At 47.4% G+C, this 15220-nt stretch overlaps 1 protein-coding gene across 1 annotated transcript in view; it reads right to left on the minus strand.

Moving 5' to 3' along the window:
* DEPDC1B (DEP domain containing 1B) overlaps positions 1 to 15220 on the minus strand; it is a 179981-nt gene that overhangs the window by 98412 nt on the left and 66349 nt on the right. The window contains exon 3 of the mRNA XM_063962849.1: positions 8329 to 8464. Within this exon, the coding sequence (XP_063818919.1) occupies positions 8329 to 8464 (136 nt within the window). The remainder of the gene's footprint in view (positions 1 to 8328; positions 8465 to 15220) is intronic.

Consider the following 15220-nt stretch of genomic DNA (forward strand, 5'->3'; position numbering starts at 1 on the left):
ACCATTTGTCCAGAAGATCCCACTGAAACGTTCTTGCATGGAATCTTCCGAATGGAATCGCTTCGTAAGAAGCCACCATTTTTCCCAGGACCCTCGTGCACTGATGCACTGACACCTGGCCTGGTTTTAGGAGATTCCTGACTAGCTCGGATAACTCCCTGGCCTTCTCCTCTGGGAGAAACACCTTTTTCTGGACTGTGTCCAGAATCATTCCTAGGAACAGGAGACGTGTCGTTGGAATCAGCTGCGATTTTGAAATATTTAGAATCCACCCGTGCTGACGTAACACTAACTGAGATAGTGCTACTCCGACTTCTAACTGTTCCCTGGACCTTGCCCTTATCAGGAGATCGTCCAAGTAAGGGATAATTAAAACGCCTTTTCTTCGAAGAAGAATCATTTCGGCCATTACCTTGGTAAAGACCCGAGGTGCCGTGGACAATCCAAACGGCAGCGTCTGAAACTGATAATGACAGTTTTGTACTACAAACCTGAGGTACCCTTGGTGAGAAGGGTAGATTGGGACGTGGAGATAAGCATCTTTGATGTCCAGAGACACCATATAGTCCCCTTCTTCCAGGTTTGCTATCACTGCTCTGAGTGACTCCATCTTGAATTTGAACCTCTTTATGTAAGTGTTCAAGGATTTTAGATTTAAAATTGGTCTCACCGAGCCGTCCGGCTTCGGTACCACAAACAGCGTGGAATAATACCCCTTTCCCTGTTGTAGGAGAGGTACCTTGATTATCACCTGCTGGGAATACAGCTTGTGAATGGCTTCCAAAACTGCCTCCCTGTCGGAGGGAGACTTTGGTAGAGCAGACTTCAGGAACCGGTGAGGGGGAGACGTCTCGAATTCCAGTTTGTACCCCTGTGATACTACCTGCAGAATCCAGGGGTCCACTTGCGAGTGAGCCCACTGCGCGTTGAAATTTTTGAGACGGGCCCCCACCGTGTCCGAGTCCGCTTGTAAAGCCCCAGCGTCATGCTGAAGACTTGGCAGAAGCAGAGGAGGGCTTCTGCTCCTGGGAAGAGGCTGCCTGGTGCAGTCTTTTTCCTCTTCCTCTGCCCCGGGGCAGAAATGAGTGGCCTTTTGCCCGCCTGTACTTATGGGAACGAAAGGACTGAGTTTGAAAAGACGGTGTCTTTTTCTGCTGAGAGGTGACCTGGGGTAAAAAGGTGGACTTTCCGGCCGTTGCCGTGGCCACCAGGTCCGATAGACCGGCCCCAAATAACTCCTCACCTTTAAACGGCAATACTTCCATATGTCGTTTGGAATCCGCATCCCCTGACCACTGTCGCGTCCATAACGCTCTTCTGGCAGAAATGGACATAGCACTCACTCTTGATGCCAGGGTGCAAATATCCCTCTGTGCATCACGCATATATAGTAATGCATCCTTCAAATGCTCTATAGTCAGTAATATACTGTCCCTATCCAGGGTATCAATATTTTCAGTCAGGGAATCCGACCACGCCACTCCAGCACTGCACATCCAGGCTGATGCGATTGCTGGTCGCAGTATAACACCAGTATGTGTGTATATACCCTTCAGGATATTTTCCAGCCTTCTATCCGCTGGTTCTTTGAGGGCGGCCGTATCAGGAGACGGTAACGCTACTTGTTTAGATAAACGTGTGAGCGCTTTATCTACTCTAGGGGGTGTTTCCCAACGCGCCCTAACCTCTGGCGGGAAAGGGTATAGTGCCAATAATTTATTAGAAATTAGCACTTTTTATCGGGGGAAACCCACGCTTTATCACACACCTCATTTAATTCATCTGACTCAGGAAAAGCTACTGGTAGTTTTTTCACTCCCCACATAATACCCTTCTTTGTGGTACTTGTAGTGTCAGAAATGTTCAATGCCTCCTTCATTGCCGTGATCATGTAACGTGTGGCCCTACTGGACATTACGTTTGTCTCCTCACCGTCGACACTGGACTCAGTATCCGTGTCTGGGTCTGTGTCGACCCACTGAGGTAACGGGCGTTTTAGCGCCCCTGACGGTGTCTGAGACGCCTGGACAGGCACTAATTGATTTGTCGGCTGTCTCATGTCGTCAACAGTTTTTTGTAAAGTGCTGACATTGTCACGTAGTTCTTTAAATACAACCATCCAGTCAGGTGTCGACTCCCTAGGGGGTGACATCACTAATACAGGCAATTGCTCTGCTTCCACATCATTTTCCTCCTCATACATGTCGACACAAAAGTACCGACACCCAGCACACACACAGGGAATGCTCTGATAGAGGACAGGACCCCACTAGCCCTTTGGGGAGACAGAGGGAGAGTTTGCCAGCACACACCAGAGCGCTATATATATATATATATATATATATATATATATATAGGGATAACCTTATATAAGTGTTACTCCCTTTTATAGCTGCTGTTTATAATTTAGCTGCCAATAGTGCCCCCCCTCTCTCGCTTTTACCCTGATTCTGTAGGGACTGCAGGGGAGAGTCAGGGAGCCATCCTTCCAGCGGAACTGTGAGGGAAAATGGCGCTTGTGTGCTGAGGAGATAAGGCCGTCGTGAAGGGGCGGATCCTATCTCCCGCTTTTTTCTGGAAAACTGGCAGGGGTTAAATACATCCATATAGCCCAGGAGCTATATGTGATGTATTTCTTTTGCCATCCTAAGGTATTTCTGTTTTTATTGCGTCTCAGGGCGCTCCCCCCCAGCGCCCTGCACCCTCAGTGACCGGAGTGTGAAGTGTGCTGAGAGCAATGGCGCACAGCTGCAGTGCTGTGCGCTACCTTAGTTGAAGACAGGAACGTCTTCTGCCGCCGATTTCACCGGACCTCTTCGTTCTTCTGGCTCTGTAAGGGGGCCGGCGGCGCGGCTCCGGGACCCATCCAGGCTGAACCTGTGATCGTCCCTCTGGAGCTAATGTCCAGTAGCCTAAGAAACCCAATCCACTCTGCACGCAGGTGAGTTCGTTTCTTCTCCCCTTAGTCCCACGATGCAGTGAGCCTGTTGCCAGCAGGACTCACTGAAAATAAAAAACCTAAAATAAACTTTTACTCTAAGCAGCTCAGGAGAGCCACCTAGCATGCACCCTTCTCGTTCGGGCACAAAAATCTAACTGAGGCTTGGAGGAGGGTCATAGGGGGAGGAGCCAGTGCATACCAGCTAGTTCAAGCTTTTACTTTTGTGCCCAGTCTCCTGCGGAGCCGCTATTCCCCATGGTCCTTACGGAGTCCCAGCATCCACTTAGGACGTTAGAGAAATATAGAATAGCAACAACAACTGGTATAAGTTAGCCATGGAGACTACAAAATCACTGTATATATCTTGGACTTAAGGATGTGGAGAAGGTACGGTGGATTCTCTATAATTGAAAGATGGATCACAGTCTCTCTTCTCTGCTGCAATTCAGGAGAAAGAGGGTGAGGCCGGAAAGGAGCTGCTACACAAATATAGGGGAGGGATCTAAGAGAGGTAAGGGAGACCAGACAGTAGCTGCGGTACAAACACAGGGGAGGGGGGAGGCCAGACGGTAGCTGCTGTACAAACACAGGGGAGGGGGGAGGCCAGACGGTAGCTGCTGTACAAACACAGGGGAGGGGGAGGCCGGACAGGAGCTGCTGTACAAACACAGGGAAGGGGGAGGCCGGACAGGAGCTGCTGTACAAAACACAGGGGAGGGATATAAGAGAGGGAGGGGGAGGCAGGACAGGAGCTGCTGCACAAACACAAGGGAGGGATCTAAGAGAGGGAAGGGGAGGCTGGACAGCAGATGCTGTACAAACACAGAGGAAGGGAAGGCAGGACATGAGCTGCTGTACAAATACAGGGGAGTGTGAGGCCACAAACAGGAGCTGCTACACAAATATAGGGTAGGGATCTAAGAGAGGGAGAGGGAAGCCGGACAGGAGCTGCTGCACAAACACAGGGAAGAGATCTAAGAGAAGGAGGGAGAGGCCGTATAGGAGCTGCTGCACAAACACAGGAAAGGGATATAAGAGAGGGAGGCCAGGCAGGAGCTGCTGAACAAACATAAAAGGATGGGGAGGCCAGACAGGAGCTGCTGAACAAACATGGGGATGGGGAGGCCAGACAGGAGCTGCTGCACAAACAGAGGGGAGGGATCTAAGAGAGGGAAAGGGGAGGTCGGACAGGAGCTGCTGCCCAATACAGGAGAGGGATCTAGAAGTGTCAGCATTAAAATGCCTGCTAATGCCACCAAAAAGATGGCATTAGCAAATGATTTAGAGCTCTGAAGAAACGCTTTCTTTGAAGCTTGATACATTTACTAAATCGCTGGTCCCATAAAAGGATGAGAATGGCTACTTAGTGACGGAGAAAACCACTGATATGCAAGTAACAGAGGGGATATTTGCATGACTCTAATAAGAAAAACGAGATTTATGGTAAGAACTTACAATTGTTAAAATCTCTTTCTGCGAGGTACACTGGGCTCCACAGGGAATAACATCGGGGTGTAGAGTAGGATCTTGATCCGAGGCAGCAACAGGCTAAAAACTTTGACTGTTCCCAGAATGCATAGCGCCGCCTCCTTTATAACCCCGCCTCCGTGCACAGGAGCTCAGTTTTGTTAACCAGCCCAATGCAGTAACAGGCAAAAAGAGACGACAACCGTTAGTAGACACATACAACACATTCTCACAACAGGAGAAGGTGTCAACGGCTAATGCCATACAAATCCAAAGAAGCTAAGTGCGTCAGGGTGGGCACCCTGTGGAGCCCAGTGTACCTCGCAGAAAGATTTAACAAGGGTAAGTTATTACCATAAATCTCGTTTCCTGCTGCGGGGTACACTGGACTCCACAGGAAATAACATCGGGGATGTCCTAAAGCAGTCCCTCAAGGGAGGGAACACACTGTAGCGGGCACAAGAACCCGGCGTCCAAAGTAAGCATTCTGGGAGGAGGATGTATCAAAAGGCATAGAACCTTATGAACGTGTTCACTGAGGACCACGTAGCCGCCTTGCACAATTGTTCAAGGTTCGCACCACGGCGGGCCGCCCAAGAGGGTCCAACCGACCGAGTAGAATGGGCCTTGATGGTAGCAGGAGATGGAAGGCCAGCCTGTATATAAGCATGTCACCATTCACCATTCTAATACATTTGGCCAGGGTCTGCTTGTGAGCAGGCCAGCCACGTTTGTGAAAATCAAAACAGTACAAAGAGAGAATCAGACTTCCTAACGGAGGCTATCCTCTTCACATAGATACGGAGAGCCCATACCACATCCAATGACCGCTCTTTGGAAGACAATTCAGGAGAGACAAAGGCCGGAACCACAATCTCCTGATTAAGGTGGAAAGAAGATACCACCTTAGGTAGGTACCCGGGACGTGTTCTAAGAACCACCCGGTCACGGTGAAAAATCAGATAGGGGGACCTACAAAACAAAGCACCTAAATCCGACACCCGTCTAGCAGAGGCAATAGCCAGCAGAAACAATACCTAAAGGGAAAGCCACTTTAGGTCTGCAGATTCAAGAGGCTCAAACGGAGACTCTTGTAAAGCCTCCAGAACCACCGACAAATCCCAAGGAGCCACAGGCGGGACGTAAAGAGGTTGAATCCATAACACACCCTGAGTGAACGTATGAATATCAGGCAGAGTGGCAATTTTTACCAAACCGACAAGGCAGATATATGATCCTTGATGGAGGCCAGATGGAGGCCAGATGAAGGCCTAAGTCCAGGCCCTGCTGTAGAAAGGAAAAAAAAGTTTGGCCATACTAAACTTGTAAACGTCATGATTATTAGATGCGCACCAAGCAAAGTAAGAATTCCAGACCCTATTGTAAATCCGAGCAGAAGCCGGCTTACGGGCCTTCAACATAGTCTAAATGACCGCCTCAGAAAAAACCTTGGCCCTTAGTACAGAAGCTTCAAGAGCCACGCCGTCAAATCCAGACGGGCCAAATCCTGGTAAACACAAGGGCCCTGAACGAGGAGGTCTGGTCATTGTGGAAGCAGAAGAGGACGCTCCAACGAGAGACCCTGGAGGTCTGAGAACCAATGCCGCCTGGGCCACGCTGGAGAGATCAGAAGTAGGATTCCTCCTTCTTGCTTGAACTTCCTTATTACTCTGGACAGAAGTGACACAGGAGGGAACACGTACGGCAGCCGAAAGTGCCATAGAATTGCCAGAGCGTCCACGAATGCTGCTTGAGGATCCCTTGTCTTTGCTCCGAAGACCGGAACCTTGTGATTGTGTCAAGACGCCATCAGGTCCACATCTGGGAGGCCCCACTTGTCCACTAGGAGTTGAAATACTTCTGGATGGAGGCTCCACTCTCCGGCGTGTACGTCCTGATGACTGAGGAAATCTGCTTCCCAGTTTAGGACTCCCGGGATGAACACTGCCGATATGGCTGGCAGATGGCGTTCTGCCCACTGAAGAATTCTGGATACTTCCCTCATTGCCATGCAGCTTCGAGTGCCGCCTTGATGATTTATGTACGCCACAGAGGTGGCGTTGTCCGACTGTACTTGAACAGTTCTGTTCTGTATTAAATGCTGGGCCAAGTTCATAGTATTGAACACCGCCCGCAGTTCCAGAATGTTTATCGGGAGGAGAGACTCCTCTCCTTGGTCCACCGACCCTGAAAGGAGTGTTGCTCCAACACCGCGCCCCAACCTCTCAGACTGGCATCCATTGTCAGAAGGGCCCAGTTGGAGATCCAGAAGGGAAGACCCCTGCTCAATCGTTGGTCCTGAAGCCACCAGCTCAGTGACAGACAGACCTCCAGAGACAAGAAGATCATATGAGCCCTGATCCGGTGAGGCAGGCCATCCCACTTGGCAAGAATCAATTTCTGTAGAGGGCGGGAATGGAATTGAGCGTACTCCACTATGTCGAAGGCCGACACCATGAGACCTAGCACTTGCATCGTCGAATGTATCAACACTTGCGGACGAGATAGGAAGCATCGAATCCTGTCCTGAAGTTTCAGGACCTTCTCCTGAGACAAGAAAAACCGCTGGTTGTGTCTAACAATGCCCTCAGGTGCACCATGCTCTGCGCAGGGACCAGGGAAGATTTCTTCCAGTTGATGAGCCACCCGTGGGCTTGCAGAAACTGGAGCATCAGATCCAGATGGCGTAGGAGATTTTTTGGGGAATTCGACAGGATCAACAAGTCATCCAGATACGGGAGGATCCTGACCCCTTGCCAGCGGAGTACAGCCGTCATTACCGCCATAACCTTGGCGAAGACTCTCAGAGCCGTGGTCAAGCCAAAAGGTAACGCCCGAAATTGGTAATGGAGGTTGCCAACAGCAAACCTCAGATATTGCTGATGCGACATTGCAATAGGAATATGCGGGTAAGCATCCTGTATGTCCAGGGAAACCATATAATCCCCTGGTTCCAAAGCCAGAACAATAGAGGACCGTCCCGGGAAGCTGTGTAGTGTGAAATTACTGTGTAGGATTCACTACCCGGGACTGTTAAAAGGCCTCGGATTGGAGCTTTCTTGGGCTCAGAAAAGATGTCATCTTTCAGAGACCAGGGGAGCGTCCTGGAAGCGTGGGAGCAAGGCAGCATGGCGACCTGGACAGACCAGGAGGTGAGAGCTGCTCAGCATTAGGGGAGAGGAGGAAATAATGAGGCAGATCACAGGCACAGTGAAAGATGCAGTCATTTATAAAAACATATCCAAGATGCTGGAAGCCAGAGGAATTATCCGTACACAACAGCAAGTTTTAAACAAAATGAAGACTCTGAAAAAGCAGTTCTTGAAGGTGTTGAGTATTGTGATCTCATCTATGTGAGCCAGAAAAAGGCCATTTCTAATGACATACATATGCATTTGCAGGGATATCCTAGGATCAGTGTAAATGGGGCTGTCCCAGGTCGATCCCAGGTCTCAGTGCAGTGTGAAAGGGGTCAGTCCCGGGAATGCATCCCGGGAGTGACCCGGCTGTGTGAGTGTAAAAGAGGTATTAGAAACATGCAAGGCAATACAAGGCAGAACATGCAAAGCAATACATTTAAATCCTCTGGATGTTATAGTAAATTAAATCACAGGTGATAAGGTAGTGCCTAGGATAACACATAATTTGGGAATACAACATTGTCCAACAAGACGGAAAACAAACACGTGCAAAATAAAATGTGACGTTCTGAACCCATTCTTAACCCCCCTCCTAGATAAGATTTATCATAGCATTTCACTGTACTTATGTGCTTAACAAGAGAACACAAGACAAAAAGAAGGTGCATTACAATAGATGTGGTGCCTACTGAGAAGGCACATTATCTGCTGCCACAAAACAGAACAAAGGGAAAATGAAAAAAAAATATAAAAAAAATTTAAATGAAAAACTGCACTCACCATTACAACGGGTTTTACTGGAATATAAGAGTGGGAGGTCTCAGAGGCTTCATCAGTCCAACGAGGGAACGGAAGAGGCTCCACCTTTTGCTGAGGTCTTCTTGGGTAAGGTTTAAGTGGTGAAGTCGGTGGAAATCTGTGCATAAAAAAATACAATGAAATTGTACACATATTACAAACTGCATGACCACTGTGAGGATCAGCTTAGAGTAATAAAACGTCCTGCCATCCTCCTCCACTCCACCATAGCTTGATCTGGGGAACCTATAAATTGGGGTTGGGGAGGAGTATGGGTATTCTAAAACGGTTGGGAGTACGAGTGAGGGGAAAGCATTCCTAACAGACAGTCCCACATGTACACACACACACACCAAGGGACTATTACCTTAGAGAAACAGTATAGATACTATGCAGTGGTGATTAGTACAAGATATGGGAACATAGGGCCTAATTCACAGCAGCAAATTTGTTAGCTAATGGGCAAAACCATGTGCACTGCAGGGGGGGGGGGCAGATATAACAGGAGCTGAGTTAGATTTGGGTGAGGTGTGTTCAAACTGAAATCTAGATTGCAGTGTAAGAATAAAGCAGCCAGTATTTACCCTGCACAGAAACAAAATAACTCCCCCAAATCTAACTCTCTCTGCACACGTTATATCTGCCATGTTGAACATGTATACACTGGAAAAGAGGCGTCTGAGACATTATTAAATGTCTTCAAATATGTAAAGGGGCACTACAAAGAGGTATCAGAGGAATTATTTATTAAAAGAACTCCGTTTAGGACACGTGGGCACTCGCTGAGGCTGGAGGAGAGAAAATACCGTACGCAACGGAGGAAAGAGTTCTTCACTGTTAGGGCAATAAGGATTTGGCATTCCTTGCCAGGGAAGGTGGTAATGGTGGACTCTGTAAATGCATTTAAAAGGGGATTGGATGAATTTCTGATTGAAAAGGATATCCAAGGTTACAATATTTAAAATATTGACGTTGTTAATCCGGGTGTAACATGATTTGTAGTTGTCAACTAGTCATAAAGCATTCTTCAGCAGGTACAGTAAAATCAACTCAACGTAATACAAAATACAGGTTGAACACGAAGGGCATTTTGTCTCTTTTCAACCTCAATTACTATGTTGCTATGTTTATCTGCCCCTCCTGCAGTGCACATGGTTTTGCCCAACTGCTAACAAAATTTGCTGCTGCGATCAACTCTGAATTAGGCCCAGAGTTGGGAAATAGTGTGTGCAGGGGATTGAGGGTAGACACATAGTCGCTCAAAAATGGTAAGGCCTCTTGTAACAACAGATCATTTGCAGGCTGATGTGATAAAGTGGCGTAGCGGGAGGTATTTCCAAAATTCTGATCCTGGAAGATACCAGGATGCCTGTATTTCAGAAAAAGACTACACCCCACCACAACTCACTTTGAAGATTCCTGCCTCCGACCATGCAGCTTGAAATGAGGACTATGAAGACCAGGAGTAAAATCTTGATTAAAAAGAAAAGTAGTAAGAGGAGAAATTTTTGACGAAATGGGAGGGAGCATACACCTTTTCCCCCATTGTTTGAGAGTAAAAGAAACAGTTGGAAGAATAACTTTGGGGAGATATGGCAGCCATGGTACAATCTCAATAAAGTGTGTAAAGCAACCTTCTTCCAATGCTACCCATTGTTTTGTATCTTTTGCGCGTGACCATTCCAGTATTTGATTCAGTAACACTGCTTGATAATAGCTAGGAATATGGGGAAGTTGCATTCCTCCTTTATGTTTCTGTCTAAATAGAATATCAGGTATGAACTGAGGGTTAGACCGTCCCCATACGAAATTACGCATAAGGCTCTGAATTGACTGGAATCATGCAGAAGGGATATTAATAGAAAGTTTGTAAAAGATATAGAGGTCTATTTATCACCATCTGACAATTCGGATGACAGGTGCTAAACTAGACCAAACTCGCGATAATTGAGTACATTGCATGGATGTATCAATTATCGCATGCAGGGACAGAGCCTGCGGCGGTCAAGCTCTGTCCCTGCGATGCCTCTCCGCAGCATCATCGGGGTATTTTTTGTAAAAAATACCCCAATGTCCTTCTGCTTATGCGCTGTCAGGTTATCCCCCCCCCCCCCCCCCCCCCAAATCGTCGCTTCTACCCCCACACCCCCTGGATTTTATACTTACCAGTCCAGGAGCCGAACTCCGCAGCTCCAGGAGGCTGCCGGGTCCTTCTTCTGCGCTGTTACCCCCAGTGCTGTAAAGTGTGCTGCCGCTTTGCAGCATCACTTTACTGCACCGAGGTCACAGCACAGCATATGGAGGACACCTGCTCCCTGGACTGGTAAGTAAGATATATTTTTTTAATTTTATTTTTATACTGTGATCAGCTTGTGTGTCCATCGGACACACAGAGCTGATCACTGGAGCCCAGTCCCCGCACAGCTCTCTCTGCCAGGGGGCAGAAAAAGCTGCGCAAAGGGTGTACATCGCAATGCTGCCCTGTGAATTTGCCAGCCTGAGCTGGCGAAATTATCACAGGGCTCACTGTGGTATTTTTTTTTTTTTTAAAAGTAAATTCGCCCATATCCCATTTACTATTATAAGTATGGGGAATGCGATGTGGGTTACTAAATGACAATTAAAGGGATTGGAGCAGTTTTTCATGAAAACTGCTCCAAATGCCCTTTAATACATTCAGGTGATACTAAAATAATGTTAAACGGGTGTGAAAACACCCTCTTTTTCACATTTTAGTAAAAATAATGTTAATATATAGGCCCGTTAGAATTTTAGGAAGGGAGTTCATTTTAACTACATTTATCCGGCCGAACCAGAACAAACGTAGAGAACGCCATTTCTGACAGTTCGATCGGAGAGATTTTAGTAGCGAGTTGAAATCTAAAGAAAATAGTTGAGAAAGGTCGTTGGTAATTTGAACTCCTAAATATTCCAGCTTGTGGTCATGCTAGGTAAATGGAAATGATTGGTTCAAATTGTTAATCACATTAGAGGGGGTTGTTAAATTCATGGCTATTGATTTAGAATAATTTATTTTGAAATTTGAAAGTTCACCGAATCTGTGAAATTCAGCGATTCGGTTTGGGAAGGAAATTGTTGGGTTCGAAATCCGAGCCAGGAAATCGCCTGCAAAGAGAGCCAGTTTGTACACTTGTCCCCCTAATCTAAATCTTCTGAAATATTTGGGTTAGATCGTATTGCCCTCGCGAGGGCTTCTGTGCACAAATTAAACAGTAGGGAAGACAAGGGACAGCCCTGTCTTGTGCCTTTCTAAAAATTAAATGATTCAGATAGTGGACCATTAATTCTGATTTTCGCTGAGGTGAGATTGTATAGTGCCAGCATACTACGGTGACAGGTGTTGCCCGGTCCCAGATGTCTTAACACGCCAACCATAAATCCCAATCAACCCTGTCAATTGCTTTTTCCGCATCTGTTACAATAGAGGGTGATGAAGACATGGAGGCGTAATGGGTCATATTGATAACTTTTCAGGTGTTATATCTGGCTTCGCGACCCCAACTGATCTCAATGAATCAATTTTAGTAGCAAGAATTTAAGCCGATTAGAGATAAATTTGGCAAATGGTTTTAAGTAAAACGTTTTAATTAATATAGCTTACCTTCTCTTGTGGTATCCATGGTAAAAAAAAAGATGCACTGCTGCTTTTTGGTATTAAAATAACATTCTCAATTAAAGCCTTTTACCCTTCACAAAAATACTGCCTGTATTCCGAAGGCCTCACCTTGGAACACCTTGCAACAAGACTATGGCAGTGGGAGGTCACATAGGGCCTGGGGTAGAGCTTTCACACTGCGTGCATAGGATTTACTGCATATATTCACCCATAAGCGGAGCTGTACGTATCCGTGTGGGCATACCGCCCCTATCCACATGATTAATCATGATCAGTGTGCATTTGCATCAGTTTATGCTTAGCGCAAATTATGTGCCTGGGAAAATAAGATTTTACTTACCGATAAATCTATTTCTCGGAGTCCGTAGTGGATGCTGGGGTTCCTGAAAGGACCATGGGGGATAGCGGCTCCGCAGGAGACAGGGCACAAAAAGTAAAGCTTTTCCAGATCAGGTGGTGTGCACTGGCTCCTCCCCCTATGACCCTCCTCCAGACTCCAGTTAGGTACTGTGCCCGGACGAGCGTACACAATAAGGGAGGATTTTGAATCCCGGGTAAGACTCATACCAGCCACACCAATCACACCGTACAACTTGTGATCTAAACCCAGTTAACAGTATGATAACAGCGGAGCCTCTGAAAGATGGCTTCCTTCAACAATAACCCGAATTAGTTAACAATAACTATGTACAATTATTGCAGATAATCCGCACTTGGGATGGGCGCCCAGCATCCACTACGGACTCCGAGAAATAGATTTATCGGTAAGTAAAATCTTATTTTCTCTATCGTCCTAGTGGATGCTGGGGTTCCTGAAAGGACCATGGGGATTATACCAAAGCTCCCAAACGGGCGGGAGAGTGCGGATGACTCTGCAGCACCGAATGAGAGAACTCCAGGTCCTCCTTAGCCAGAGTATCAAATTTGTAAAATTTTACAAACGTGTTCTCCCCTGACCACGTAGCTGCTCGGCAAAGTTGTAATGCCGAGACCCCTCGGGCAGCCGCCCAAGATGAGCCCACCTTCCTTGTGGAGTGGGCCTTTACAGATTTAGGCTGTGGCAGGCCTGCCACAGAATGTGCAAGTTGGATTGTGCTACAGATCCAACGAGCAATCGTCTGCTTAGACGCAGGAGCACCCATCTTGTTGGGTGCATACAATATAAACAACGAGTCAGATTTTCTGACTCCAGCTGTCCTTGCAATATATATTTTTAATGCTCTGACAACGTCCAGTAACTTGGAGTCCTCCAAGTCACTTGTAGCCGCAGGCACTACAATAGGCTGGTTCAGATGAAATGCTGACACCACCTTAGGGAGAAAATGCGGACGAGTCCGCAGTTCTGCCCTGTCCGAATGGAAAATCAGATACGGGCTTTTGTAAGATAAAGCTGCCAGTTCTGACACTCTCCTGGCCGAAGCCAGGGCTAGAAGCATGGTCACTTTCCATGTGAGATATTTCAAATCCACCTTTTTTAGTGGTTCAAACCAATGAGATTTTAGAAAGTCCAAAACCACATTGAGATCCCACGGTGCCACTGGAGGCACCACAGGAGGCTGTATATGCAGCACTCCCTTAACAAAGGTCTGGACTTCAGGGACTGAAGCCAATTCTTTTTGAAAGAAAATCGACAGGGCCGAAATTTGAACCTTAATAGATCCCAATTTGAGACCCATAGACAATCCTGATTGCAGGAAATGTAGGAATCGACCCAGTTGAAATTCCTCCGTCGGAGCACTCCGATCTTCGCACCACGCAACATATTTTCGCCAAATTCGGTGATAATGTTGCACGGTTACTTCCTTCCTTGCTTTAATCAAAGTAGGAATGACTTCTTCCGGCATGCCTTTTTCCTTTAGGATCCGGCGTTCAACCGCCATGCCGTCAAACGCAGCCGCGGTAAGTCTTGACACAGACAGGGACCCTGCTGAAGTAAGTCCCTCCTTAGAGGTAGAGGCCACGGATCTTCCGTGATCATCTCTTGAAGTTCCGGGTACCAAGTCCTTCTTGGCCAATCCGGAACCACTAGTATCGTTCTCACGCCTCTTTGCCGTATAATTCTCAATACTTTTGGTATGAGAGGCAGAGGAGGAAACACATACACCGACTGGTACACCCAAGGCGTTACCAGCGCGTCCACAGCTATTGCCTGCGGATCTCTTGACCTGGCGCAATACCTGTCCAGTTTTTTGTTGAGGCGAGACGCCATCATGTCCACCATTGGTCTTTCCCAACGGGTTACCAGCATGTGGAAGACTTCTGGATGAAGTCCCCACTCTCCCGGGTGAAGATCGTGTCTGCTGAGGAAGTCTGCTTCCCAGTTGTCCACTCCCGGGATGAACACTGCTGACAGTGCTATCACATGATTCTCTGCCCAGCGAAGAATCATTGCAGCTTCTGCCATTGCACTCCTGCTTCTTGTGCCGCCCTGTCTGTTCACATGGGCGACTGCCGTGATGTTGTCCGACTGGATCAACACCGGTTTTCCTTGAAGCAGAGGTTCTGCCTGGCTTAGAGCATTGTATATTGCTCTTAGTTCCAGAATGTTTATGTGAAGAGACGTTTCCAGGCTCGTCCATACTCCCTGGAAGTTTCTTCCTTGTGTGACTGCTCCCCAGCCTCTCAGGCTGGCGTCCGTGGTCACCAGGATCCAATCCTGTATGCCGAATCTGCGGCCCTCCAATAGATGAGGACTCTGCAACCACCACAGAAGAGATACCCTTGTCCTTGGAGACAGGGTTATCCGTAGGTGCATCTGAAGATGCGACCCTGACCATTTGTCCAACAGATCCCTCTGGAAAATTCTTGCGTGGAATCTGCCGAATGGAATTGCTTCGTAAGAAGCCACCATTTTTCCCAGGACTCTTGTGCATTGATGTACAGACACCTTTCCTGGTTTTAGGAGGTTCCTGACAAGCTCGGATAACTCCTTGGCTTTTTCCTCCGGGAGAAAAACCTTTTTCTGAACCGTGTCCAGAATCATCCCTAGGAACAGCAGACGAGTTGTCGGCATTAACTGGGATTTTGGAATATTCAGAATCCACCCGTGCTGTTTTAGCACTTCTTGAGACAGTGCTAATCCCATCTCTAGCTGTTCTCTGGACCTTGCCCTTATTAGGAGATCGTCCAAGTATGGGATAAGTAATACGCCTTTTCTTCGAAGAAGAATCATCATCTCGGCCATTACCTTTGTAAAGACCCGAGGTGCCGTGGACAATCCGAACGGCAGCGTCTGAA

This window comes from Pseudophryne corroboree, chromosome 1, assembly GCF_028390025.1.
Source record: "Pseudophryne corroboree isolate aPseCor3 chromosome 1, aPseCor3.hap2, whole genome shotgun sequence".
Lineage (NCBI taxonomy): Eukaryota > Metazoa > Chordata > Amphibia > Anura > Myobatrachidae > Pseudophryne > Pseudophryne corroboree.